Source organism: Coturnix japonica, chromosome 2 (assembly GCF_001577835.2).
Source record: "Coturnix japonica isolate 7356 chromosome 2, Coturnix japonica 2.1, whole genome shotgun sequence".
In the NCBI taxonomy this organism is placed as follows: domain Eukaryota; kingdom Metazoa; phylum Chordata; class Aves; order Galliformes; family Phasianidae; genus Coturnix; species Coturnix japonica.
The window spans coordinates 93,213,847-93,239,829 of NC_029517.1; the positions used below are offsets into that span (position 1 = coordinate 93,213,847).

The 25,983-nt window shown below is 41.1% G+C and overlaps 1 protein-coding gene across 1 annotated transcript in view; it reads right to left on the minus strand.

The window, feature by feature from the left end:
• Positions 1-25,983, minus strand: part of OSBPL1A (oxysterol binding protein like 1A) — a 66,115-nt gene that overhangs the window by 32,582 nt on the left and 7,550 nt on the right. Inside the window, 10 exon segments of the mRNA XM_015855395.1 lie at positions 16,139-16,245; positions 19,635-19,716; positions 20,908-21,033; positions 21,921-22,022; positions 23,048-23,111; positions 23,194-23,267; positions 24,018-24,062; positions 24,151-24,218; positions 24,939-25,083; positions 25,620-25,705. Of these exon segments, the coding sequence (XP_015710881.1) occupies positions 16,139-16,245; positions 19,635-19,716; positions 20,908-21,033; positions 21,921-22,022; positions 23,048-23,111; positions 23,194-23,267; positions 24,018-24,062; positions 24,151-24,218; positions 24,939-25,083; positions 25,620-25,705 (899 nt within the window).

Consider the following 25,983-nt stretch of genomic DNA (forward strand, 5'->3'; position numbering starts at 1 on the left):
TTGGCTCGATTTGAATCATGCTGTTCAGGTTCTGTAATTCCATCACACATGCTTCTATGAAAAAGCGCTTTTAAATGTCCTACTACCTACAGCAGTACATAGCCGTTGCGTAAGCACTTATTGAAATGAAACTGAAACCAGCTGCTTTCATCTGGAGTTCTCATTGTTTTAAACATGTCTGAGCTTCAGAGGAAGTTTTTCAGAAAGAAGGGGAAAAAAAAGGCTCGGTTTATATCTCTGTTTATGGGACTTATCTTCCACTGAGCATAAATACGATACAAATTTGCCCAGTCCTGCTTTCACCCTGCTCCCCAGCCTCTCCCATTTGCTCAATAACCCAACCAGGGAAACGTAAACATGCCCAGGTACAGCATTTGACTTACCAGAGAAAAGAATAGTTTCTTTACAAATACTCTTATGACAAATGACTAAACTGCAAAGGTGACAGCTCACATTGGTAACGCTTTGTTGGTTTTTTGTCTGTTTTAAACTAACAGATACAGCCAGTTTCATGAATACATCACTAGATTCCTGAGGCCCTAAAACATGTAAATGTTATACAAAACTTTCTGAGCTTTATCTGTTTACACATGGGCCTTCCCACAGAGCTTCTCTGCTGACTCACCGCTCCTTATCGCTACCAGCCACAAAGCAACATGCAACATTTGCCACACTATCTATGTTAAAGTCTTGTATCACAACTTGTTTTGTGCAGTGAAGTAGTTCCTGTAAACTTGGCCCATACTCACCCCTGGGGTACAGTGGACTGTATCAAGAAAATCATACTTTACTTCAATCACTGATTATTGCTTTGACTCTCTCTCTATGCGCTATAAACTTACCAGTTACCTGGCATTAGAGATCTGTCAGATCTTTAGTTAAATATAGAATACTCAGGTAGCACTTGCCAGTGACTTGAACTACTGCTAGTGCAATTACCGAAATGCAAAACGAGATGTGAACAGTTAATCAAGGACAAACTGAGCTCTCTGACCATCGCCAAAGGGTTACTTACTGTATCACAAGACAGCATCAGTCCATCACAGAAGCTCAGCCAGCTGAGTCTGCAGCTACAGCACTGGACACAGCTTATCAGAGTCATCAAATTCAAAAGAGAAAATGCAGGATCACAGACTCATATACAGGCAGTGCCACCATTAAATTTCCTTTTTGTTCAAAGGCTGAAAGACTCCCAAATACGCAAGCCAACCCCATACATACCAATTTAATTTGAAGTCCGAGTCATCTATTCACTTCAATTCCAACTCAAAGCCCATAGAATAAACCAAAGACTTTGTGAATTGAGTCACAAGACTCTGCCTCAATTATTCCCCAGATGAACATAAGGATCCATTGTTAGTCAACTACCAGCATTCACCTCAAAGTTCAAGAGGAGGAGTTTAGCAGGGCTCATTTGGAAAGGCTACATTTCAACGTTCTGGGTACAGAGTTAGAATACTTCCCTGTATCTGATTAATTAAAACAGTAGCATCCTGCTACTGGAGGACAAAATACAATGATAAAACAGAGATATAGGAAGCACTGCTACAAGCAAGACCCAACTTACTGTCCATTCTGAATTTCCACCTCAGCTAAATCACACGAACACACGTAGACATGTAAGCAGCAGAAGAACTGTTATTCAAGAGAAGAGCTGGAGAGTCTGATCTTTCAACATACAAACGTATTATCAATATTCTTAATGTAATACTCCTGAGAACTATTCACATGCTAGGGACAAATACTTTTCATCTCCCACCTTTCCCTCCTAGGAGGCTGACACTTCTTCCTCAATGTGGTGCTTGCTGCCCTCCTTCCCATTTCTTGTTTCCACATTTGGTTGCAATAAAGTTTATCTATTCAGAGACCAATGAAGCACCAAAGTTTTTAACCAACTCATCTCTTCCAAGTGATTCTGCACTAGTCAAGTGTTAGCAAAGGCTTTTCCGTTTTGTTTCTAATGTGAAACTTTTTGGTGACCAGGTTTTCCACTCTGAAGTATTTATTTTTTGCAGCTGTATTTTACTTAGATGATTCAATGCAAACTAATAAATCCCATATTTAGTCCCTATTTATGTTCCAGTATTATTATAATGACAGTTATTCAAATAAAAGGAGCCCAAAGAAAGAGCTGCCTGATTTTGACTTTTTCTGTTAAGTATTGTTTCTATTCTGAGGCAAGCTGAAATTAAATATGGCTGCTATTCACGTTTGCCAATAGGTTAAGCCAAAATAAGCTGGGGCTGAATGACATCAGTGGTGATGTACATGTTCAGGAAGTGTATTTCAAGTTGCAAAGCAGCAAGACTATAAAAACAAAAAAGCTCCACACCCCAAGATACTCTGCTGCCCTCGTGAGATTAAGCATCTATCTTCTCAGAGGCAGATACCACAAGTAACCTTACCCAGCAAAGTGCCTCCTTCAATCCAGCGCATAAATATTGATGCCAACAGCATAAGAACAGTATGTTGTTACATGTTTTCAGATGTGACAAGGACTTTTTTTTCTGTCTTTAGAGAAGCTCTGGACATCTTTGAAGTTCACTAGCCTGGTCCCTGTGAAACTAAGATGTAAGGGTTCTTAAGAATGCACACAGGAAACATTTCCTTTTTATTCTTAAGGACTGTTTTCTTTTGAAAACGAGTCTTAAGGCTGTTTTGATCTAACCACTTCCCTTAACTATTTCTCAGTACACACCACTACTTTGATCAACCTGTTTGCATCCCCTTCCTCCACACTTCTTCCAAGCTGGATCACAGCAAGCACTTATGTTATTGCTTTCCTTTTTGAAGCGACTGCCACGTTTTTGCCCTATTGCTGTTTGGCTTTGACTGGCTTTCACTCAGAATCACACAGAATCACAGAATGACCTGGGTTGGAAGGGACCTCAAGGATCATGTAGTTCCAACCCCCCTGCCTGGCAGGGCCACCAAACATACACATTTACTAGATCAGGTTGCCCAGGGCCCCGTCCAACCTGGTCTTGAACACCTCCAAGGACGGGGCATCCACAACCTCCCTGGGCAGCCTGTTCCAGGGCCTAACCACTCTCCTAGTGAAGAACTTCCCCCTAACATCCAACCTAAATCTTCCCTCTTTTAACTTAAAACCATTTCCCCGTGTCCTGCTATTGTCAGCCCTTTCAAAGAGTTTACTCCCCTCCTGAGTGTAAGTTCCCTTCAGGTATTGAAAGGCTGCAATGAGGTCACTCCACAACCTTCTCTTCTCCAGGCTGAACAAACCCAACTCCCTCAGCCTGTCCTCATAGGGGAGGTGCTCCAGCCCCCTGATCATCTTCGTGGCCCTCCTCTGGACCCATTCCAAAATCTCCATGTCTTTTTTGTACTGAGGTCTCCACACCTGGACACAGTACTCCAGATGGGGAAGTACAGGTGCCAAGCAAGCTAGAACTCCTGCCTAGGTTAGAAGTCATCAGAGGGCTTCACAACACAGTGCTAGAATTCAGTTTTCTACATGAAATCTACTTCCTGTATCTGAGAACAGATGCTTCTCAGCTTTCCAATATGAAAGAATGAGACTTCATAGATATAGATAGACATGTCAGTGCTACTTGAGATTTTAGAAGGACTTGCAGCATTAAGAAATGAGTCTCTCCGTAGGGAAGTTTTTCCTCTCAAGAAGCTGTTCTGACCTTACGCCAAAGCAGACAACAGCAGGCAGACAGAAGCCAGGCCTGGGGTAGGCTGTTAAGACACTTCCTGGAATTCAAGCATCTTGTACACAAGTTCATTCTGCATTTAGGGCAGACAGATAACTGCACTCCAGGCTACAGAAATCCAACATTAGGCCAAACCAGCAAAAAAAAGACATCTGCATACCAAGAATGTGAAATATCATTTCCCAGTTTGCATTTTTGGCAGAAAACAAACAACACTGTTAGCCTAAAATATAACATCTACTGTTACATTACAAAGAGATGCTATCCAGCATCACCCCTATGATGTGGACCACCTAGATAGCATAAACTTGCACTTGGTGGAATAGTTCTTCTTTCCTTATGAATAATCTCAAATCAATTTTGCCTTTATCTGGAGGTTTTACTACTTTTTCTGTGGCAAGAATTCATCGTGCTGCTTGGGACTTTCTTTGTCAATATGCAACTTAAGATCAGAGCAGATAAAACAAATCTACTTCCGAGTCACATATTCTATGGATTTTTAGCTCATCTAGACTTAAATCTGTTGATAATTTTTGAATGATAAATCTTCTATTATTCCTCAATGTGTAATCTAGTAGTACTTGCAGCTCTGAGGAAGAAGCGGTCCCAGCTTAAATTTCTGGTAAGCTCTTCTGTGACAGTCTCCAATAAAAAAAAAAACACATCAATTCTCAGAAGAAAACTAGAGGGTAGATTTGATAGAAGTGTGAGCCTGAGGAATGTCAAACTCTCCCCTTTGCCCCTCCCAAACTGAAACAGGATCTGATTGCTTAGAGTGACAGGTTGCTTTTAAGATTCTTTAAATAGTATGTGGGTGCAAAGACAAGAGTTAAAAAACACAGACTGTGTGTTATCAGCTGATTTATGACACACAGTTCCCTCAAATTTTCTCCAGTGACTACAATCTGCTGCTTCTTAACTACTATGTGGACATTTCATCAAAGAACGTAACATCAAAATGACTTTTATATGTAACTAGCTGCCTCTGCTTATGTACAAATTCTTTCCAGTGAAGTAGTCAGCCTCCAGAAAAAGCTTTGATAATATGATAATATGATCAGTGTATAAAAGCTCAGTTATAAGCTTTATTTATAAGTGTATAAATATATATATATTATCATATACACTGATACACGCTGGTGGCCACCCAGCTGAAAATCTGCTCTACAGGAAAGGACCTGTGTGTCCTGGTAGATGTCAAGTTGAAAGTGAGCCAACAGCATAACCTTGCAGCAAAGAACAATAGTATTCTTGGCTGCATTTGGAAAAGTACTGCCAGAAGGCCAAACCTACAGCTCTGGGCTCCTCAGTTCAAGACAGATTTGGACGCAGCAAAGTCCAACGTAGGCCCATCAAGATGATCAAAGGATTGAAGTACTTCTCCTATGAGGAGAAGCTGAAAGAGCTGGGAGAGCCTAGATATGAGGAGGCTTGGGTGGGTCTCATTAATGTCTATAAATACCTGAAAGAAAGGCACAAAGATGGAGCCAAGACTTTTTCAGTGGTGCCCAGTGCTGGGACAAGAAGCAATAGACTCTAATTGAAACACAGGAGATTATCTCTAAGTATCAGGAAACAATTTTTCATCAAGCAGGATGACCAAGCATTGGCACAGGTTGCCTACAATGGTTGTGGAGTCTCCATTGTTGGAAATTCTCATAAGTCACATGGATATGGCCACCCGGAACCTGCTTCACAAGTGGATCTGTGTGAACAAGAGTGGACAAAATGGCCTGCGAAGATGCCTTCCAACCTCAGCCATTCTGTGATTCTGCGAGAGCAGAGATTAAACCTTAGTATAAAGCATGGCTTCAGTGGTGGTAGAGATACAGAACACATAAAACTAGATTTCCACTAATCACAAGGATAGATGCAACTGCCTAAAGTCTCAAGCTCTTCTAAAGGCTCATTTTCTCCTGAATTTGTTCTGTCTGACCTTGCAGCAAGGTGTTTCCACTAGAACAGCAGGCAATGCAATCTGCATGCATACTGCAAAATGCTTCCACAATTAATAGTTGCGTTGGCATTTCCAGTAAGGTATAAGCTATTGACATATATGGATTACCACATTACCTACGGGAGTTAAACAGATATCATGACACATTCTCCATCAAAATGATGAAATCACCATAGACGAGATTTTGCTATTGCTTTATGTCTGCCAATTCAGGTTCCTGCAGCTGCTTTTTTGCTTTCCAGAAAGGTGAGAGTAGTATCTTTTTCCCAAACATTTCTCTCACTATACATTGTGAGAGAGATGGAGAGGACAAGAGGATGGGAACTAATAGGCAACACTATTAAATTTCAAGATTAATGGGGAGCTGTATTTCTTCTATTTAAAGGTCAAAGAACATATCTAAACTACCTGATTTCATCAAAGCAAAGAAGCTGTGACAGCAAAAACCTCTCTGAAGTAGATGAAAAAAGTTTACAGTTTCTCCTGGGACTGAAGTTCTAAGCTAAGGAGTACCCTTATATTATAATGCACACTGTGAACTTCCTTCAAATACATATACTTTAAAGCCATTTTCATATAGTTTTGTAGTACATCTATAGATCCCAAAAGTCACTGCCTTGATATTCGGGTCTCAACATTAATGATGTAGCAGTAACAAGTACAAGAGGAAAGAAATGCACTCCTGTTCAACACCACTGACTGAGTCTGTATTTATCTTACATGTGGCTTAACATAGATCTTGTGAACACACATCAGAGACATCGCTCCCAAATGCATTCTATAAAGACAGGGGATATTCAGATTAGGCCTATCCCTGCATCAAAGCTACACGTCCTCTTACACTGGACTCCGCAGGATATTCAAAACAAATAGATACGCTTTATTCAAAGGTCCTGTACATCTTACCATTCATTTGCAACAACACTCAGCTTAGCTCTTTACTATAAAAGAAGCACCATTTGCTTTGTGCGTGCTTATCAGTTATCCTCACATAAGCACAGATCTCCATTTTTAAGTTGTGTTCCAATAATACGGAACACTTTTTTCCTTTTTTTTTTCTTTTAAGTCTCTTACTGATGCAATTAAAAGATGACAGTGTTTACAATACGCGGAAAAGCACTACTTAGAGAAACAGGTTACTAACCCTCATTAATGACTATGCCTTGCATGTACCTTCAAGGAAAAGTATAAAACCAGTGATTTATTTTCAGTGCATGAACGCTTTTCAAATATAGCCCATTTACCAATTCAGGTGATAACCTCAGTGACTCAGCAGTCAGCACTATACAAACACGTTTCTTCACTGGGCAGCACAGCACCAACACAATTCTGAATGTTAATATTAAATATATATATATATACACTTTCAAAGTCACTGGCTGTCTGGGAGAGACTGACAAGCCAACAAGTACGTGAGATAAAAACAATCACAGAAGTCAAATTCCACAGTGGCTTACTTCTATTACACAACTGCTATCAGCTCTGAGGTGTTACTGAATAAGGTAGTGACAAGGGTAATTTTGGTTGAGAAGTCAGTCAGATGAAATTTAGGTCTTAATTAAAAAGAAAAAACAAAAACAACACAACAAAACAAAACAACTCCTCCCCTCCCCCCCCCCCCGCCCCATACACACACATCACTAATATAACCTAAATGGGGGACCATCCATTTTCACAGGATCACCAAGATTGGAAACGTCCTCCAAGATCATTCAGCCCAGCTATCCACTTAACCAGCAACATTTCCCCACTAAACCATGTTACTTCGTACAACATCTAAATGTTTCTTGAATACCTCCGAGGACAGTGATTCCACCACATCCCTGGGCAGCCCATTCCAGTGTCTCACCACTCTTTCAGAAGAACTTTTTCTTAATGTCTAGCCTAAATCTCCCCTGGTACAACTTGAGGCCATTCCTTCTCACCATATCACTACTTACGTGGGAGAAGATGCTGACCCCCACTTCATCACAACCTCCTTTCAGGTAGTTGTAGAGTGGAATGAAGTCTCCCCTGAGCCTTCTCTTCTCCAGACTGAACTATCCCAGCCCCCTCAGCCGCTCCCCATAAGCCTTGTGCTCCAGCCCCTTCACAGCTTTGTTGCCCCTCTCTGGATACACTCCAGGGCCTTGATGTCTTTCTTGTAGTGAGAGGCTCAGAACTGAACACAGTACTTGAGACGTGACCTCTATAAGTGTGAACAACACAGGGACAATCACTTCCCTGCTCCTGCTGGCAACACTATTTCTGATACAAAGATACAAGTCACCCAGGCATACTGCTGGCTCATGTCTAGCCAAATTAGTCTAGGATCAGCACCCCAGATCATTTTCTTTCTCGCAGCTTTCTGGCCACTCTGCCCCAAGTCTGCAGTTGTTATGACTAAGCCTGGTGTTGTGACCAAAGTGCAGGACCCAACACTTGGTCTCATTGAACTTTATCCGATTGGCTTCAGCCCAGCTATCTGCCTGTCCAGATCTCTCCGTAGGGCCCCTCCTACTCCCACACAGATCAACACTTCTTCCCAGATTGGTGACAACTGCAAACTTACTGAGGGCGCACTCAATCCCCTCATCCAGATCATCAGAAAAGACATTAAACAGGGCCAGTCCCAATACAGGCCCTTGGGGAACACCACTCATGACTGGTCACCAGCTGGATTTAACTCCATCCACTCTCTGGGCCTCGCCACATAACCAGTTCTTTGCCCAGAAAAGAGTGTCCAAGTCACAGGCTGCCAGCTTCTCTAGAAGAATACTGTGGAACACAATGTCAAAGGCTTTGCTGAAGTCTAGATAGATTACGTCAACAACCTTTTTTCTTTGTAGCTGAAGATCAGAATTACATAACTGAGGAAGAGGGGGAAAAAGGAAATTCAGACTCAACTTCCTCGATTCAAGAAAAGTCAGAAACGACTGCACATCAACAGTGTACTAGGTCATAAGGCAAGAGATCCTAACTTTTAAATCACTGACATGTAAGGAGACCAAATAAAACATACCACCACATGGCAAACCTAAGAGGATTTGACAACAGAAGCATGAGCAACTTAAGACTTCAGGAGAATGCTTTTAAAACAACTTCACATTAAAAAAGTAGATAAAAGTTAAATATCATCTCCCCCTAAAAAAACATGTTAATTTCCAGCAATCAAAGAGACGAGATTCATTTTTCTTATGTGGAGAAATAGATTTGTTTTTAATTCTTATTCTAAGGAACTAGCTTGTATCAGTTTTACAAGGAAAAAAAAATCATTATTAAAACCTTAACTTCCAAGAAACAAAGGTCAAGATGGAGAATGAATCTCCAGACAATTAGTAAACACGTGTGGCTGCAGTCATCCAGTTCAGCATCCTGATATTTTATGCAGCTGAGACAAAAACAGACCACACAGCCGGACCGCCACTGCAGTCAAGTATCTCTCAAACTAGAGGACAAAACCCCAGTAAGCAAAGTCAACAGATATGCTGCTATATATGCAGAGGTTAGATCTTAAATCCTGGTGTGTGTGGGTTTTTTTGTTGTTTTTTTTTCTTACTGCTTTGTTTTCTTCTGAAGTATTAGCAGCCCTTAACTGTCAACACACTGGCTATCTGGAAGAGCCATCAAGTTTTAGCTTTCTGTTTCTCATCTGTTCTTCCAAAACACATCAGATACGCAATAAGCCAGAAAACTAAGAACAAGCTGATCAGCTTTACACGCCATTGTGAAATCACAATGACAGTCCAAGAATAAGAATGTGCACCCTCCTCATTCCAGCTTGTTTTCCAAGCATGGTGGAGAGGAAAACAAACAATATCCTCATTGCAAGAAGGAGTGAGGATGCACAAAGAAAGTTTCCATTCCCTGTATTTCTTTTTATTCATCTCTATCAGCTTAAACACAGACAAAATCACCACTTTCAAATACATACACAAAAAACTATTCAGTTGATGTTTTAAAATCTCACTATATCAAATATGATCCCATTAAACTCGATTGCTTCTTCATCTTCTTTGCAGTCCCGGTTCAGTCCCTTTTCTGCCTATTTTTGATTTAAAAAAAAAAAATCCCTAAATAATTTGTAGACAAGACCTCAGAAACAAACCTCAGATTCGAAGCTGAAGAAGCACAGAGAAGAGGTTTAATCTCAAGCTAATATGCTTCTACACTGTACCTCCCCAGAGGCCCATGAACTCATTCCATGTTAGTTTACACAAGGCTGCTTAACAACCGCCAAGAAAAAATCTGCAAGCCAAGCTTTGGAAAAAAAAAATAAGTCCATGCAGTACAAGAACAGGGTAGCATTGCTTTGTATTGGGCAATGTGGTAATGGAGAATGCCTTCAGACAAGTTATGTGATGGCTTTCACACAAAGCTGCTAAGAGCATATAAGTCAGCAAGTTTCCCTTCTATTAAAAATTAGATAGATTTGCCAATAGATTATGCTCAAACTTATCAATAAAAAAAGATTAACTTCTGAAGCATATGTTGTTCAAAAAGCTTTAAACTAAGAGAGGAAATTCAGGTTAGATGTTAGACAGAAATTCTTCACGCAGAGGGCAGTTGAGGCATGGGCTGCCCAAGAAAGCTGTGGTGCTCCATCCCCAGAGGTGCTCAAGGGCACGCTGGATGGGGCCCTGGGCAGCTGAGCTGCTGGGGGGCAGCCCTGCCCATGGTACGGGGTGGGACTGGGTGGGCTTTGAGATCCCTTCCAACCCAAATCATTCTATGACTCCATCTTAAGGATACAACATTGCGAGTCTGCTGCACTTTAAAGCCCAGCAGCCTGTACTTTTCATCCTAGAGTAACATCCAGGCATGCTGCTGGCAGCTGGGACTGTCTGGTGCCCAGAAGCCTCTCATATAAGTATTTGGACACAGATCCTACCACCTACTTTAGAATGTAAGCATTTTGTCAACATACATTGTATCCTTTAAATGAAAAGGGCAAAAGCCAAAAAAAAAGGAGTGATATTTACTTATCTTCTCCCTAACTGTAGCCCTGGTATTTGTTACTTCAACAAGTTTCCATCAGGGCTGCTGCTCACTTCTCTTCCCACTCTGGTGACCTACTCAGTCTTGGCTGCTGTAGGGAAAGTCACTGGAAAAAAGTTGCGTTCTTGAATTCCCCTCTCTCTTGGATACTTTGGACTGGCTAAACTCCTCTCTTTACATAACACTGACAAGGACACTGTCTTCACAGACCTTTAGTTTGCTGTCTATCTGCGAGGCTGCAGTACAGTAAATGCTTCCAGAGGAACAACGTTATGCCATCTGCAAACATTTCACCATCACGTTGCTCTGATTTAGATCTCTCATCTTTAGAGGTTCAGCACAGGCAAGACATATGTATGTAAAGTACCCAAAAATTAGCACAGCAAGAATCATCAAGGCATGACTAGAACCACTGACATTCAAGTGACGAGAGAAACAAACAGCCAAATGACTTCTGTCAGCAGCTTTGTTCTCTTGTATTCCATGCCTACATGCCATTCTGCAGCATATTACATCCCCTGCCCTCCTGTTTCAGGGATAAATACTGTCAGCCTTTATTTTGGCATTTGTTTTAGCATACAGAGCCTTCCAATTAACTTGTTACTTTTGAACACGATTCAGGCATATTTAGATTAATTCATTCAGTGAGGCATCTCTCGTACACTGCCACTCATTTGGAGGAGAAGGAATAGGGTCATGTCAGAGACATCCGCAACCAATAAAAATCTCCTTGACACACACACACCTCCAGTCTCTCAACACCAGACAGCTTTTGCAGTGCCTGGTGCAACCATTTACCAACTGAAACCTGCTCTCCTCCCACCCCTGAGCTTGCAAGCTGAACAGCATTTTGGATGTTTTCAATACTGCCCACAGGCCTCATATCACACCGAGGTCTCACCTTGGCCTCCACTACTTTCAGCAAGGGCTGCAGAGCTCAGTGGACAGCATAAGGGTTCTAGTGTACTCCAGTAATTGAAAGGGCTGCTGCATGGGCTCAAGCAAAATGTGGAAAAGGCACTGATGTCATGACTTTAAGGGTTAAGGACTGACATGGTTAAGTACAGAACAGCAGCCAGCCAAGTCACGACCTCCATCCCCAGCCCTAACATGGAAATCAGAACTGCCTTCTTTACTTTCATAGCTTCAGCTGAGTCCCTCACCTCTCCTTCCCCAGCAGGCCCTAAGGCCAGTCAGAGGTCATCATGGCTGTGCTGGGCCACGCAGGGTAGCAGTGCTGAGCTACTCCAGGGCTCCCTGCAGACACATCTGCCCCAGCTGCCCATGCCAGGTATTCTCCCCTGGCTGCTGAGTGTCAGTTCTGCTCCCTCACCTCCACCTGCACAAGGGGACTGATAAGGAGAAATCTCTTCCAAGGCCACCTGGTCGCAGCTTACAACATCTTCATTCACAACCCAGTAAGACAGCAGCTCTGTGCTAACAGCCGTGCTCACGCACATCCCTCAGACCTCATAGCAGAGGCTCAAAGACAGCCATTTGTATCCCAAAGAGATGCACACATTCATTCACAGAAACACGAACCAGCACACCTCACCCTCGGACATTCAGTTCTGTTTCTGAGATATTTGAGAAATGTGAAACAAACCCTATGCCGAACTCCTAAACCAAAATTAACATTTGCTAGTTAAACAACATGTATTTATTTGCAGTACACGAGTGATCCACGCAGCAGATAACATATAACACCATGATAAAGGTAACTAACTTCAAGGACTATGACCTACAGTTTTTTGACCTTAAAGTTCCTGCAGAAATGACAAACCTGACTCTGCTATGATCAATTCTATGTGAGTCCACAGCTCTCCTAAACCGGGAGAAGAAGCCAAAAACTTTTCTTTCCTGAATCCTCGATCTCGTTGGCTGTCAGCCTGTAAACTAAGCCTCCTTTGCAAAAATGAAAAACAAAATAGCCAGAAAGAACACCACCTATAAACAAAGGAAGAGCTCAGATGCTGACAGACTGCAAATGAAGGCGGCCGCAGTTCTGAGCTATGAGACCCAGCAGTTGCTGGTAAGTATAACCCCTGATGGTAAAAGTGAAACTTAGGAGAGTCAGGGCACTTATTAGCACCATCTATCTAGATCTGGTTAATGAAGAAAACACTTTTGGAAGGAAACAAAAAACGGATTGCTTTTTTGAAAGAAAGAAAAAAAGAAAAGCAGTAAAAAATCCCTTTCGGTTTCTGACAGCTTCAGCGCATGGAACGCACATATCATGGCCAGGCTTTAAACTTACCCAAAAATAACAGCGAATGCAATCATAACCTTCAGTTAAACTCTTGCTACTGCTACACAAAGCTCCCACGGAACTTACCGATGCTGGAACCGGGCTGTTTTGAGAACGAAACGCCGCGGTCTGCTAGAAACAGTGCAGTGGAAGCCCCGCTCCGAAGCAGCACTTACTAACCTTGTGCCAAAGTCACTGCAGAAGCGCTCCGAGTTACGCTACGCCGCCAGCAGAGCCTCACAGCGCTCCGCCCGCAGCCCCTCCGTAGTTCCCCCTCTCTTCGCCCGCTTTGATCTCTCGCCGAGCCGTCTCGGCGCCCATCCCCGCTCGGCACCGCGGGGCTCCGCCGATGGCAGCAGGCGGCGGCCCGGCGTTCGCTACGCACCGCGCCAGCGTTCGGGGGACGGCAGCCGGAGCGCCCCGCCCCGCCCCGCCCTGCAGCAGCCGCCGGCCCTCACCTCACCTCGCCCCGCGTGCTAACGCTGCGGGAAGGCACCGACGGAGTTCCCCCTGTCCGGCCCCGCCGCTCGCCGTGCTCGGGCGGCTCATGGGGCCGCTTGTTTGCGGGGCTGCTCCGCAGCGCTATGTTTGGAGGGTGGGCACCGTGCCCCTTTCTCTCTCCGTGACGTCACGGCGGCCCCGCTGTGCGCGGCGGTGACGTCACGCTCGTTCTATCCCCGCGCCGGGTGCCCATGGTGCGGGAGGCAGATGGAGGGGCTGCGGGAGGCGGCTCTGTTCCACATCTCCTCTCGGTGCTCTAACAGCAGCGTATTTGAGTACTGCATAATCACAATTGACACACCTTAACGATGGGGATCATCCTAAGCGAAGGGGATGCGTTGGTTACCCCCTCAGCACCGGAGGTATGCCAGCAATTGCAGTGAGAGACAAAAGAGTCCTCCTTAAAGGTGAAAGAAAAGGGTGTGGAGCCAGCAACCATGAGACAGGTTCCACAGGACACGCGCCATATGGCTGACGGTACTGCAGAGCAAACAGCGCCTCCAAGGCGGAGGAAGAACTATTGGGGAGCTGTCATAGCATCAATAAGATCAAAACGCCATTAAGTCCAGCCATCAAGCCCTCCCTACCATGCTCACTAACCTATGTCTCTAAGCACCACATCCACAAGGCTCTTCAGAAGAACATCTGAACTGAGACACATGAGACTGCTGGCTCATGTTTAGCCAACTGTTCACCAACACCCCCATATCCTTTTCTTCCATGCAGCTTTCTGGCCACTCTGCCCCAAGTCTGCAGTTGTGGCCAAGCCTGGCATTGTTGCGACCAAAGAGCAGGACCCAACACTTGGACTCGTTGAACTTCATCCCACTGGCTTCAGTCCAGCTATCTGCCTGTCCAGATCTCTCTGTAGGGCCCCTCCTACTCCCACACAGATCAACACTTCCTCCCAGATTGGTGACAACTGCAAACTTACTGAGGGTGCACTCAATCCCCTCATCCAGATCATCAGAAAAGAGATTAAACAGGGCCAGTCCCAATACAGGCCGCTTAGGAGCACCACTAGTGACCAGTTGTCAGCTAGATTTAATTCCATTCGTTGTCATAAGACAAACCAGGCAACCAAAGGGTCTGGAACAGCAGGGCAAGCACAAAAGCTTTCCAATTTGCTGAAGTTCCCTGAAGCTTCATATTAATAGTCAGTGCTTGCTACAACACAGCATGCCCAGCAGTTGGTCCTAGTCACAACACCCTCTACTGACATCACAGTCAAAAGTGTTTTTACATTACAGTCCAATACTTCAGCAGAGTAATGCCTTACTATTCCATATACCTGAAGAAAATACTACAGCATTTACAAGCAGTCATTTGCTAAGGCAGGAAAACAATCACTTTTGCAATGCCAGCAGAACTCCAGCCTATAAATCAACACTGAAAGGCAAATAGCAGCACTCTGTCTTACAAGGGGGGGAAAAATAGCTGTACGGTTAAGAACAGTAATGCTGAGGGAACATAACTTTTGGAGAGGCTCAAGCTTTACGGAGAGACTGCTGCTATAATTCCATTCCCTTGTGAGGTGACAGTGTCTTTAAAACCCTGGATTCTATTCTGAAATCGCAATAGCTGGAAGTTTAAAAATACCCGAGACACAGAGCTCTTCCAGATCACATCTTCCAGATTCGCCAGCTATGGTGGAAATCCAAGCTCACACCTCAGCCTGTCTCCCTGTGCCCAAGCCCTGTGCTCCCAGATCGAAATGAGGCCTCTTCCACCTACAGAGACAGCTCAAGTTCAAGTAAGGTGAAACTACATTTTACCATATGTTTTGCCATGCTCGCTCTGATATCCTATTTTAGTCTTTCCTGAAGAGATGCCAACACAATTAAGGAATACTAGCTAACACTATACACCCACCACTGTAACAATTCCCCCTCATCTACAAATGGAACTGCCAACTTCAGGATTAGATTTTCTTAAAGGAAAAAAATACATAAGCAAAACAGCAACGCTTGTTCCACTTTGCTAGAGACTGACTCAAGTCTAGAAGACTTGTGACTGAGGACAAAAAAGCTTGGAAAGGAATGAAAAAGAAACCAACCAACCTTAAAGCAGCTCACCATTAAATAACTAGAGGACTAACAGCAATCACACAACCCCGCTTTGACACACAGTGCTGACCACAAGTGCTAAAAAAGAAGCTTAACTGTTACTGCAATACAGCAAGACACAAATTTATTCCAAGCACCACAGTGTCTTCTAGAGTGGTGAAAACACCAAATCTCCCTCCCACCCCATGATTTAATCAGTGTACCACGTATTCCTAAACTGAAGCATTTGTTTAACACCATACAAGGTATCTGTCACTGAGAAAGCCAGAAGTTCAACAGACAGCATTTGTACACCCACTTAGCACATGGTCTGAAAAACAAATTCAGAAGCAACACTCTAACACTTCAGTTAGCCAGCACACATTAAAAATAAATAATTTTTCTCATTATTTTAACCTTTGAATCAGCAAAGCAACTGCTTTCTTGAATTCAAGTGTTCAGTGTGAACATTGCAAGCAGCAGTTTGCAAGCAAAATCTGGGGTTCTTCTGTATGCTCTGTATACAAAGGGATACCAAGGCATCCCTTTGTAGAGGAACTTAGCTACTCCTTAGAATAGTGAGTTTGTATTAAACGTTTAGCATGTGAAAGGACAGCCTGCCTACAAAATTAGGTTTTATTATATTTTAAATTATTTTTAAGAGGGTAGCTAGCAAAACATACTAAGCTATTCAGACCCTTTGTAAGCCCCCACAAGCACAAATACATACCCCTTCCTGCTTTGTGAATAGGTTGAGGCAGTCAGCCAGGGCATCACAAGTTTCCTGGGATACTTCAGAGACCACACCAACTTTTTGCAGAAGGGGAGAACTTATTCCTGAAAGCATCAAAGAATGAGTGGCTTTAATGGAGCATTATGAACTACAGGATCCTTTTAGTTATTTCTTTTCCTAAATAACACGGATGTAACATGCATATTCTACAGGAAGGTGCTCTTAGTTCTCCATGAGGAAAGAACAAGCAAAAGTAGCACTGAGGGAATGTAAGTTCTTTCTTTTGCATCCTTTACACAGTATTGGTATAAGCAGCACATGAATGGATAGAGTTTCTATTTCAGCATGGCTTGGAAAGATGAGGTGACAAACTATGGCAGCAAAACACTGGTAGATGGATTAGTAACAATCTCACTTTTAATTTTTGTCTAGATTTAAGAGCCCCAGAGTTGCCAGGAACCAGAATTCAAATACAAAGGACACTAAACTTTGGTTTAATATTTGTTAACGTGAGAACTATAGGGCTTTTTTTCCTTCTATTGCATTACTTACACAATATAGGAGACAAAAAGCTTTCAAGAATTATATTTGAGTTCATATTTCAGTTTTTGAGGCACTTGCAGCAATTCCTCAGAAGTCAAGCATTCTCTCAAGTGAGCATATTTGTTCCAACTAAGCTCAGTGCCCCCTTAGTGGTTCCAGCTACCTAGATCAGCTGACATAATAAAATAAAGGGTGCTTCAAATTGATGTCACACAAGTAAAGATATGACGGCTGGTGACAGCAGTTTTAAGACATCCTCTTGAATTTATTTTGCAACTTGTGTGGGACGCAAGGCAAACACCATTATTATGTGAATATGTGCTCTGATAACACAGCTCACTAATTCACTGGAATTAAGAGTCCACATGCTCGGAGCAGCTAGTACATTACAAAGAGGTGCAGCACACTCAATGCAGGAGCTGGAAAGATATTTGTAATAAATATGGATAAATCCCAAAGACACCTGGATTTAGACTAGCACGTTGATAGACATCTAGGGAAATAACTTTAAGTATTTAGCCCTAGTACAGCAATTTTATATTACTCAAAGGCTTTCAGCAGTTCAATACAAAAGGACTTTCAGCTCAGAAATTTGCACTCTTGGCATAAGCCCCTGGACACAAATACTTTAAAGACATCCAATGCGAGATCTAGGAGAAATGTAGCAGTTTTCTATTGAGACCTATGGAGATAATGCATGAATCCGTAAACAATTCTTTGGCCTGTGAAGTAAGAAACTCATCAGTAGGAAAACAGGAACTTACTCATTTGCCAAAATGAGCAGTTTCTTGGAAAGAGACAGCATCTGGTTTGGTTTTATTCTGGTTTTGTTTGTTCAAATTGTATATTTTTAGAAAAAAGCTGAATTCCTCACTGGTTTTTCAGGTCAACATTATGAGGTCAGAAAATCTTCCCTTATTTGTCAAAGGGATGCTCCTCGATACTAATTTACAAATTGTGTGAAGAATTATTTAACATCTGGTATTATTTAAATATTTTGTCAGTGACATGGGCAGTGAGATTCAGTACACTCTCAGCATGCTTACAGATGATACTGCTGAGTGGTGTGGTCAACACAACTGGAGTCAAAGGTTGCAATCCAGAAGGACCACGATAGGCTCAAGAGATAGGCCCCACTGACCAACATGCAGTTCAACATGGCCAAGTGTACGGCCCTGCATCTAGGTCTGAACAATCCCATAAGGCTGAGCAGTAAGTGAACTGAAAGAAGCTCTGCAGTGAAGGACTTAAGAACACTGGGGGAGGGGGGCAAATAAATAAATACATAAATATATCAACATGAGTTGACAATAGATGATTGCAGTCCAGAGGGTCAACTGTACCCTGGGCTGTATCAAAGGAATATAGCTAGCAGGTTGAGAAATGTGGTTCTCTGCACTTGTGAGACCTCATGTGGAGTACCACATTAAGCTCTGCAAGCTCCCAGGATAAGAAGGGTGTGGACCTGTTGAGAGTGGGTCTAGAGGAGGACTATGAGGATGACTGGAATGCTGGAACATCTTTGCTATGAAGGGAGGAGAAGAGAGTTGGGATCATTTAGCCTGGAGAAGAGAAGGTTCTGGGAAGGCATAATATAAAGGTCTTCCAGTACTTAAAGGGGGCCTATGGGAGTTAGGAAGAGAGTTTCATTAGGGAGCTTAGTGACAAGACAAAGGGTAACAGCTCTAAACCCCAAGAGGAGAAAATTAGGTTAAACGTTAGGAGGAAATGCTTTACTTGGAGAGTCACCAGGCACTAGAACAGGTCACCCAGAGAAGCTGTGCCCCATTGCTGGAGGTGTTCAAGGCCAGGTTGGATGTGGCCCTGGACAGTTTGATCAGTAGATGGCAAACCTAAACACAGAAGGGGGTTGGAACCAGATGGTTTTTAAGGTCCTTTTCAACCCAAACCATTCCGTGATTCTAAGATAGTTGTCTACTTGTATTATGAATTACACAGTCTTCCCAATAAAATATGCATAAGTATTATAAAACTTTAACTTTGCAAAGTAAAAGCTCAGTGTATACAGTTAAAGCAAGATAAGGTTAACATCACACACAATAACTGATCTAATTAGAATAAGGAAGAACAATTCCTTTTGAGGCGGAGCAGGAATGGTAAAAGAAAATGTTTCCTCAAAACTGCTGTTTTCTTATGGTCTATGGACTTGTAGAGACAAACAAGTTGCTCTCCAGTTTGAGCTTCGTGAATTTTAGTCACAATGTATAAATAAGACTGAGTTACGAAGAAGCAACAGTTAAATGTTCTTAATTGATATCTTTGTGCATTTAATACATGAGCAACTTTTGTACACATTGAATTTTGTACACATTCTAATCTTTAATAGCTTAACCTGCTATTTTTAGTCACTTATACTGTGGATGTCCCAGGTAGATGTCATTTTAAGATTTATTATTTAAAAGGAAGCCTGACACTTCCAAAGCTGGCAAGAAACTCATGGCAGAGGTCGGTGGAATACATTCCATCACACCATGCTTCCATTTCCCTGTATAGTTTTTTAATTTCATTTCACATCCTGTTTATTATGCCCCAGCTTCCAATGTGTTTTTACTTTCTAAAACACAAATTCTTTGAGGGGAAGAGAGCAAGTTGTTTGCACCTTTCAGAGGAATCTTATGCTTCGCAGTAAACTACCAACTATGGTTTTTAAAAGTAAGCATTATATCTAAGGATAATTTTACTACATTTCCAGAACCAAGTAAATTTTGTTTCAAATCTACACATCTGTTTCTGCAGATCTGAATTCTTGGTTACTCTCAATTATAATCACATTACTTCATCTGAATCTGTTTAAGTGAGGAAAACAGGCAACTCATTTTTAGGAGCCTGAATACATAATTTCAGTGAAATTAAAGCACGTTCTGCTTAGCAGAAAAAGAAATAATGAGTTGCCTAGTAACAAACTGGTTTTTATAAGAGCAATTTTTACCTTTTGTAACATCCGAAGATTTAACCATTGCAACAAAGTCTGAAATCTCTTTAGTGAGCCTTTGTTGGCATGCTTGTGCTTTCTGAAAGACAGAATGGACAGTAATTTCAAAAGCATCTTGTTCTAAGGAAAGTATAAATACATTTTCTTAAGTATACAGAAATGTTTAAACCTGAGAAATATTAAATATCAGTCTGTCATTGGGAATTTTTATTCATAAGTTAACACTGAAAGTTACTTAAGTATGTTAAAAGACAAAAGCAATCAGATTCATGCACACTGCATTACAAACAGCTTTTGTTTAAATTAGCATAGCAAACCCAAACTAGAAGTTTCTATGTATGTTCTGCTTTTCCAATTCTCCCCCCACCCACTTGCTCAATAAAAAGCTTGAAAAGCCAGGAAGAGCCATCGCTTGCCCTTTGATCAGGAACACAAGAGTAAGTGAAACATAATTTAACTGGTATACGGCAAGTACAGATATATACAGGAACCCATCCCAAGATCAAATCTCAGGCCTGCATGTGAGCTTAGAGACATTCATCTACTAATAATGCCTTCAGTAGGCTGCCAGAAACTACTAGAACCAGTTATCCTCTAATCTCCTTTATTCCTTTAAATGCTTTCAGTTCTTGCTGTACCAGAAGGTAAGTTATAAGACATTTGATGCTCAGTCACATGAAGATATTATTTATTTCTTTATTGCATTGCAGTGCTTTTGCCTACGTCCCCTTAAAGTAAAAGGTTTTGGGGTTTTTTTTCTTTTAATGCATGTATATAGCAAGCAGGAAGAATCACAGCCCAGATGTTAGAATAATGGAAGACAACTCATTTACACTAGTGGTCTGAAGAATCGCTGTACAACGTACCTGATGTGACGTAAGGTTTTAAATGCTCAATTTTACATCATTTCACTGCATGCATTTTAGAGTCGCATACAGCTGAAGGTCAGCTTTGGTAACATCAAAGCTCCAAGACAAGTACAATACACAAGGCTCCCTCTCCTGGCTGAAAGTCTCAAACAACTCTCTACCTTCTGGTAGCATTGGTAAAACTGGGGAACTTCACTGCAGCTACAATAAACAAAATGTTTTACACATACAGTCTAAACTGGAAAACATCATAGTTTGTGTGGGAAATAAAGGCAACATTTTTGCACCACTGTAAAGAATGAATCAATAGATTTGAACCAAAAGTACACTGAAGTATCCCTGCATAGAGCAGCACTAGTCTACCATTGCCTAAATGCATGACACAAGTATTCAGTACATACTTTCAATGTTTCTTGTAGGTCTGTAACAGATACTGTATCATCTTCCTCATCATCGCTACTCAGCTGCTCCTGCGTGCAGTAGTGAGTGCTGTATGCAGAGTGGTCTTCTATTGCTTCCAGCCAATTCTGATCGGAAAAACAAAGTTAAGAACATTTCAAAGGTCATCCCTGGAAGGGAGCAACATAAATGTAAAGGAAAAAAAATATATAATAAAATAAAAAAGGGTTCTGCTATGTAATATATGTTAGTAAAATGAGATATTAACAAGTTGAAAAGTAACTATTAAAAGTTACAATTTATTCAAGTTAAGTTGCAACGTTCTAAGACTGCTACTGGGATTCAACTGATCATACTCAGTACAAATGCCGACCACTTCCAAGTCTTATCTAAACTCACAAATGTCACACCAACAAATAAAAGACTATAGAGAACGTATTTTATGCATTTGGTTTTCTGTCCAGACATCAAGGTCCCTGTGACAATGCCATGCAGAAGGCAGCTGCATACAGAACTTCAGGTGCTATCATAGCTAAGAGGTAGATTCTTTTCCTGTTCATAGAATCAGAGAGGCTGAAATCAGAAGGGACCTCTGGACGTCACATAGTCCAAGCCTTCAGGCAGGGTCACCTATAGCAGGCTGACCCAAGGGCCATATTCAGGCAGCTTTTGAATATCTCCAATATATCACCGGCTAGAGTAGAATATATCATACATTCTCATATCATTATCATACAGTAGAAATCTATCAGAGGGAAAAGTCAAACTACAAGTCATAATACAGGCACAAAGCTGGAAAATAATGCAGCACTAATTGTAAGGACTACAATCTGCCAATTATTGCAACTTAGTCCATAGTCATGCTAAAATATTCAACATATGCATTTACATTACCAAGCCCTGAAAGTAAAGACACTGAATCTGCCACTCATGCACCCATAACTAGCTGTATGCAAACTGTTTTCATAACATAAATGATTACATCTTAAAGCCTTTCATAAAGGCTCATTATTACCTCTCTACTATGAGATGGAAGATTGTTTTTAGGGATCTTGAAACGATGAACTGTGTCATCAAAACACCTGACGGAAAAGAAGCAACTGTCTGTAGACTTTACCTAAAGCAATAGAAAAAAGAGACAAAATGAGTGTATTAGATCAGTTAGAAAACTGATTTTAAGAGAAAGCAAAGTTGAGGAATTGCTGTAACTCAGAAGTTTCTGCCTCAGTTTTGAAGCAAATTAGGTAAAGTTTTACAAAAAGCTTTCTTAGAATCATTTTGCAGAGTGTAAGAAGAGCAGAGTCTTACACTTTACCTCATTAATAAAAAGACAGAGGTTCTTTATGTCAAGATACTGTATTTGCAGAGCACCACTTGATTCAGAGATCTCAGCAATGGTGCCAAGCTATCAAAGTTGAGGAATTCATAGATATAGAAAGGCAAGAATCACTTTTTATACAAGAGCATAAGTAACAGAGCTTGTGGTGCCAGTTTATAGAATAAAGATGTGTTAGCTCTATAAGAAGCACTGAATTATCCTAAATGCATTCCTCTTGAGAACTTCACCCTTCTGTGCATTACACACCTTTCCTTCCCTCTCAAACACTCCAGTGGTCAGAAACTCTGAAATATTTCCTCCCAAGAGGTGGATTGTCACACCTGGCTTATATTCACCTGGTCTTCCCTCCATCCTCTCCCAGAAGGGATGCCCACAAGATTTCTGAACTGAAGGTGAATCAGTTCCTTAACTGAGAAGAATTTAAATTACACATTCAGTTACAAATGGTCTGTGATAGCTACAAGGAGGAGCTAGTTATTTGCTATTCTCTATCACATGCTCCAAATCGCTGTTGTACACAACAGCATCAAAGGAGGTGTGCTATCAGGAAAGCTTATAATTAAGTCCTTAGGACTTTGGAAAGAAGTGAAAGAGATGAAAAGGCATATAGAATACTTTGTTTGGCAAAAACCATTGTTTCTTGCAACAGCACAAGCCTTTTTTCCTTAATTATTATTATCAATAATAGACATGCTTAGTCAATGAAAGCTTCAGCTAGATTGCTAAGTATAGAACACCATCACCACAAAAAAAACCAACCCAACAACAAAAACAGGAATTACAGGTCTTATTTCACTTCCTACCGTGCACACAGCTTGTGTTAGATGCTTGCATCCCTGACGATGCTCATTATTTACTGCATCAGCTCTTTGAAAGAAAAAGAGATTTGATAACATGAAAATGGGAATTTTTTAAATTTGCTAATCAGAAATTCAAGCACAGAACTTACTGTCTTCGATACCAAGAAAGGACTCCGTGCTCTAGTACTATCCAGTAGAGTCTCCAACCGAAAAATCGTGAGCTCTAAAGAGACCCAAACACAGGAACAGGTAAGGTTAACAGCTAAAGGGTTACTTAAAAGCAATCAACATTTTCCATATCACAGAATCATAGAATTACCCAGGTTGGAAAAGACCTTGAAGATCATCAACTCCAACCACAGCCTAACCAGTACCCTAACTCTAAAAACCCTACACTAAATCATATCCCTGAGTAATGAATCCCTGAGTAATGAATCCCTGAGATATGACCGACAACTTTATGTGCTACATATATTGGTGGTCACTATGGTCTAAAAATACTTTCTTTTTTTAGAAATATCTGAAAAGTTCTGCCAAGCCTGCTATTCAGTAAGAACTGAAATACTAATTTAATTTTTAAATACTACAGGGATTGTTGATTATCATACAATTTTATTTTATAAGAGCAAATGAGAACAAAACACATTAAGATATTGAATGTTACACTTCACACACAGTTCTAGTTTAAATAACAGTTCCTTATATTACATTTGTGTATGAATATATAGGAAAATTCACATAGAAGAAAACTTCAGGAAGTTTGCAAGGATTAAGGGTTAAGACCAGAGCGCCATAAATACAGCTACACTCAGCCAGCCCTTTATAATTGATTCAATATACTCAAGTAAAAAGCCATGTCATTTAACAAATGCATTATTGAAAGGGTCCCTCATTCAACAGCTCTTACTTAAGCATAGAAAATGACACATCTGGATATCTTACAAGTTATTTTAGAGAAGAAAATAAGATATACCTTCCACAGGAGACCTTCGTATCTTCTCAGTGGTTTGTTGATAACCTGTAGAGAAATTAAAGCTTATGTAGGAAATAGCTCCAAACTGACAATCTCTGCAAGTGGCATTTTAGATTGGTATAAAAGTACTTACCTTTCCAGTTTTACCTCCCAGTATTAGCTTCATTTCTGCACCTTGGGCTAGATCAAGAGGTGTCTGATCTGTTCAGTAACCAAGATGAGGCATGAGAATTTGATGCAAATAAACCTAGGTGCAATCAGCTTAAAATAACCACCCTGCATATACCCCATTAGTCCCACAGACATTTGAATTAGGGAATACAAACCCCCTCAGGAGCAGAAGATGCAAAAGTGCCCTGTACTTTAGTACAATTAACTGCTTTGCAGAGTTCTACTGGCCACAGACAGGACCTTTGCTCTTAGCCATTTGTTTGTTTTTAACATTTCAGCCATGTAAACCAGTTTTAAACGTTAAAAACATCAGAATAGAAACATTGTTTATCAGATGACAAGTACAGTCTGAGTAACATCTGTGTAAAGATTTCCTGGACATGCTTTCATTAGAAGCAATTTTCTGAGCCATGTCTTCAATTGTATCACTTTTATTACCACTGTCTCAATGTTTGATGTTGAGCATCAAGAAAGTAAAAGCCAAGCTTGAGTTTTTTCATGATTAAGATAGACAACACAAACTTCATAGAAATACTCAAGTTAGGGATATAAAGGCATGTATGGTAAATATTTTGCTGCAGTTTGTAAGTCTACAATTTAGCCACAATTGGGCTTCCTAGACTAGTGATGCAACATCTGTAAATCACTCTTAGATTTTCTTTGAGCATTAAGTGGTAAGTAACATACTTATAGAAGCTGTTAAGAGTAGACCGACATTAAACATTTTATATGCTTTCATTTGGTACTCACCATTTTTATTTCTTATTTTAGGATCTGCTCCATTTTTCAGAAGTTTCAACGCACAATTCTTGTGGGCACGGTATGCAGCACAATGCAATGGTGTGTTCCCCATCTGATCCACACAATTGATATCAGGTGGTTTGGGCTTGTTTAACTGGGAAAAAAAAAAAAAAAAGGAGACTGGTTTGCATATCAGTTTTTCTCCCTTTCCAAATGCCTTTCCTTCATTCCTTTTAATGTTATCCGTTCCAAACTAAAACACTTTAGCACAGTTAGCATGGTTGTCTGTTAAAAATCAGAGACTTCAGCTGCGATGGACAGTACTGACAAAAGCCTACTTCCAAGACTGAAAAATAGAGGTCATGTTGCAGTGAAAACATACACTTGTAAAACTGACATTAAGGTATCCACAATAACAAGCTTGTGTCAGGAGATTCAGATCCATTACACTGGAATTTATAATCACATGAAGACTCTTTAGGAAACTAACATCAAAGATTTTGAAAGTTGCAGAACAGTGGTTTCCAACAAAAAGGCCTCAGCATTTTACCTACACAATGCAGTGCAAAGCACTCAGTCTCTGAGGTCACAGCATTTCAATGTGTAAGGCCAAATGTCATGTTATTCATATATTAGCTTTATAGCTTCAACCACTTGACACTGAAGTATTACAAGAACTTGAAATCATACCAAAGCAGACAGTTTCCCTGTTTCCCCATCTCTTGCTGCTCCTAAGAGCTCTTCTTCCAGCTTCCTTTCTTGTGTCCTTTCAACCGCTGTTAAAAACATAGGATAAAATGTTATCCATATGAAACCCTACAGCTTCAAAACCTGAAGAAAGAAGCATTTCTACTATTATTTATTTGGGACAGATAAAAGAGGGATATTTACTCAGAGCAAAAATCTGATGTCAAAAACTGTGATAGCTGAAAAGATGTGCAAGTTGATATACAAACACACGCATACTTTCATTATTTTTATACACTCACAACCCAACTATACCCTCTAGTAAAAGGGAAAACAGCAAAACTACATGTTAGCCCCACCAGATCTT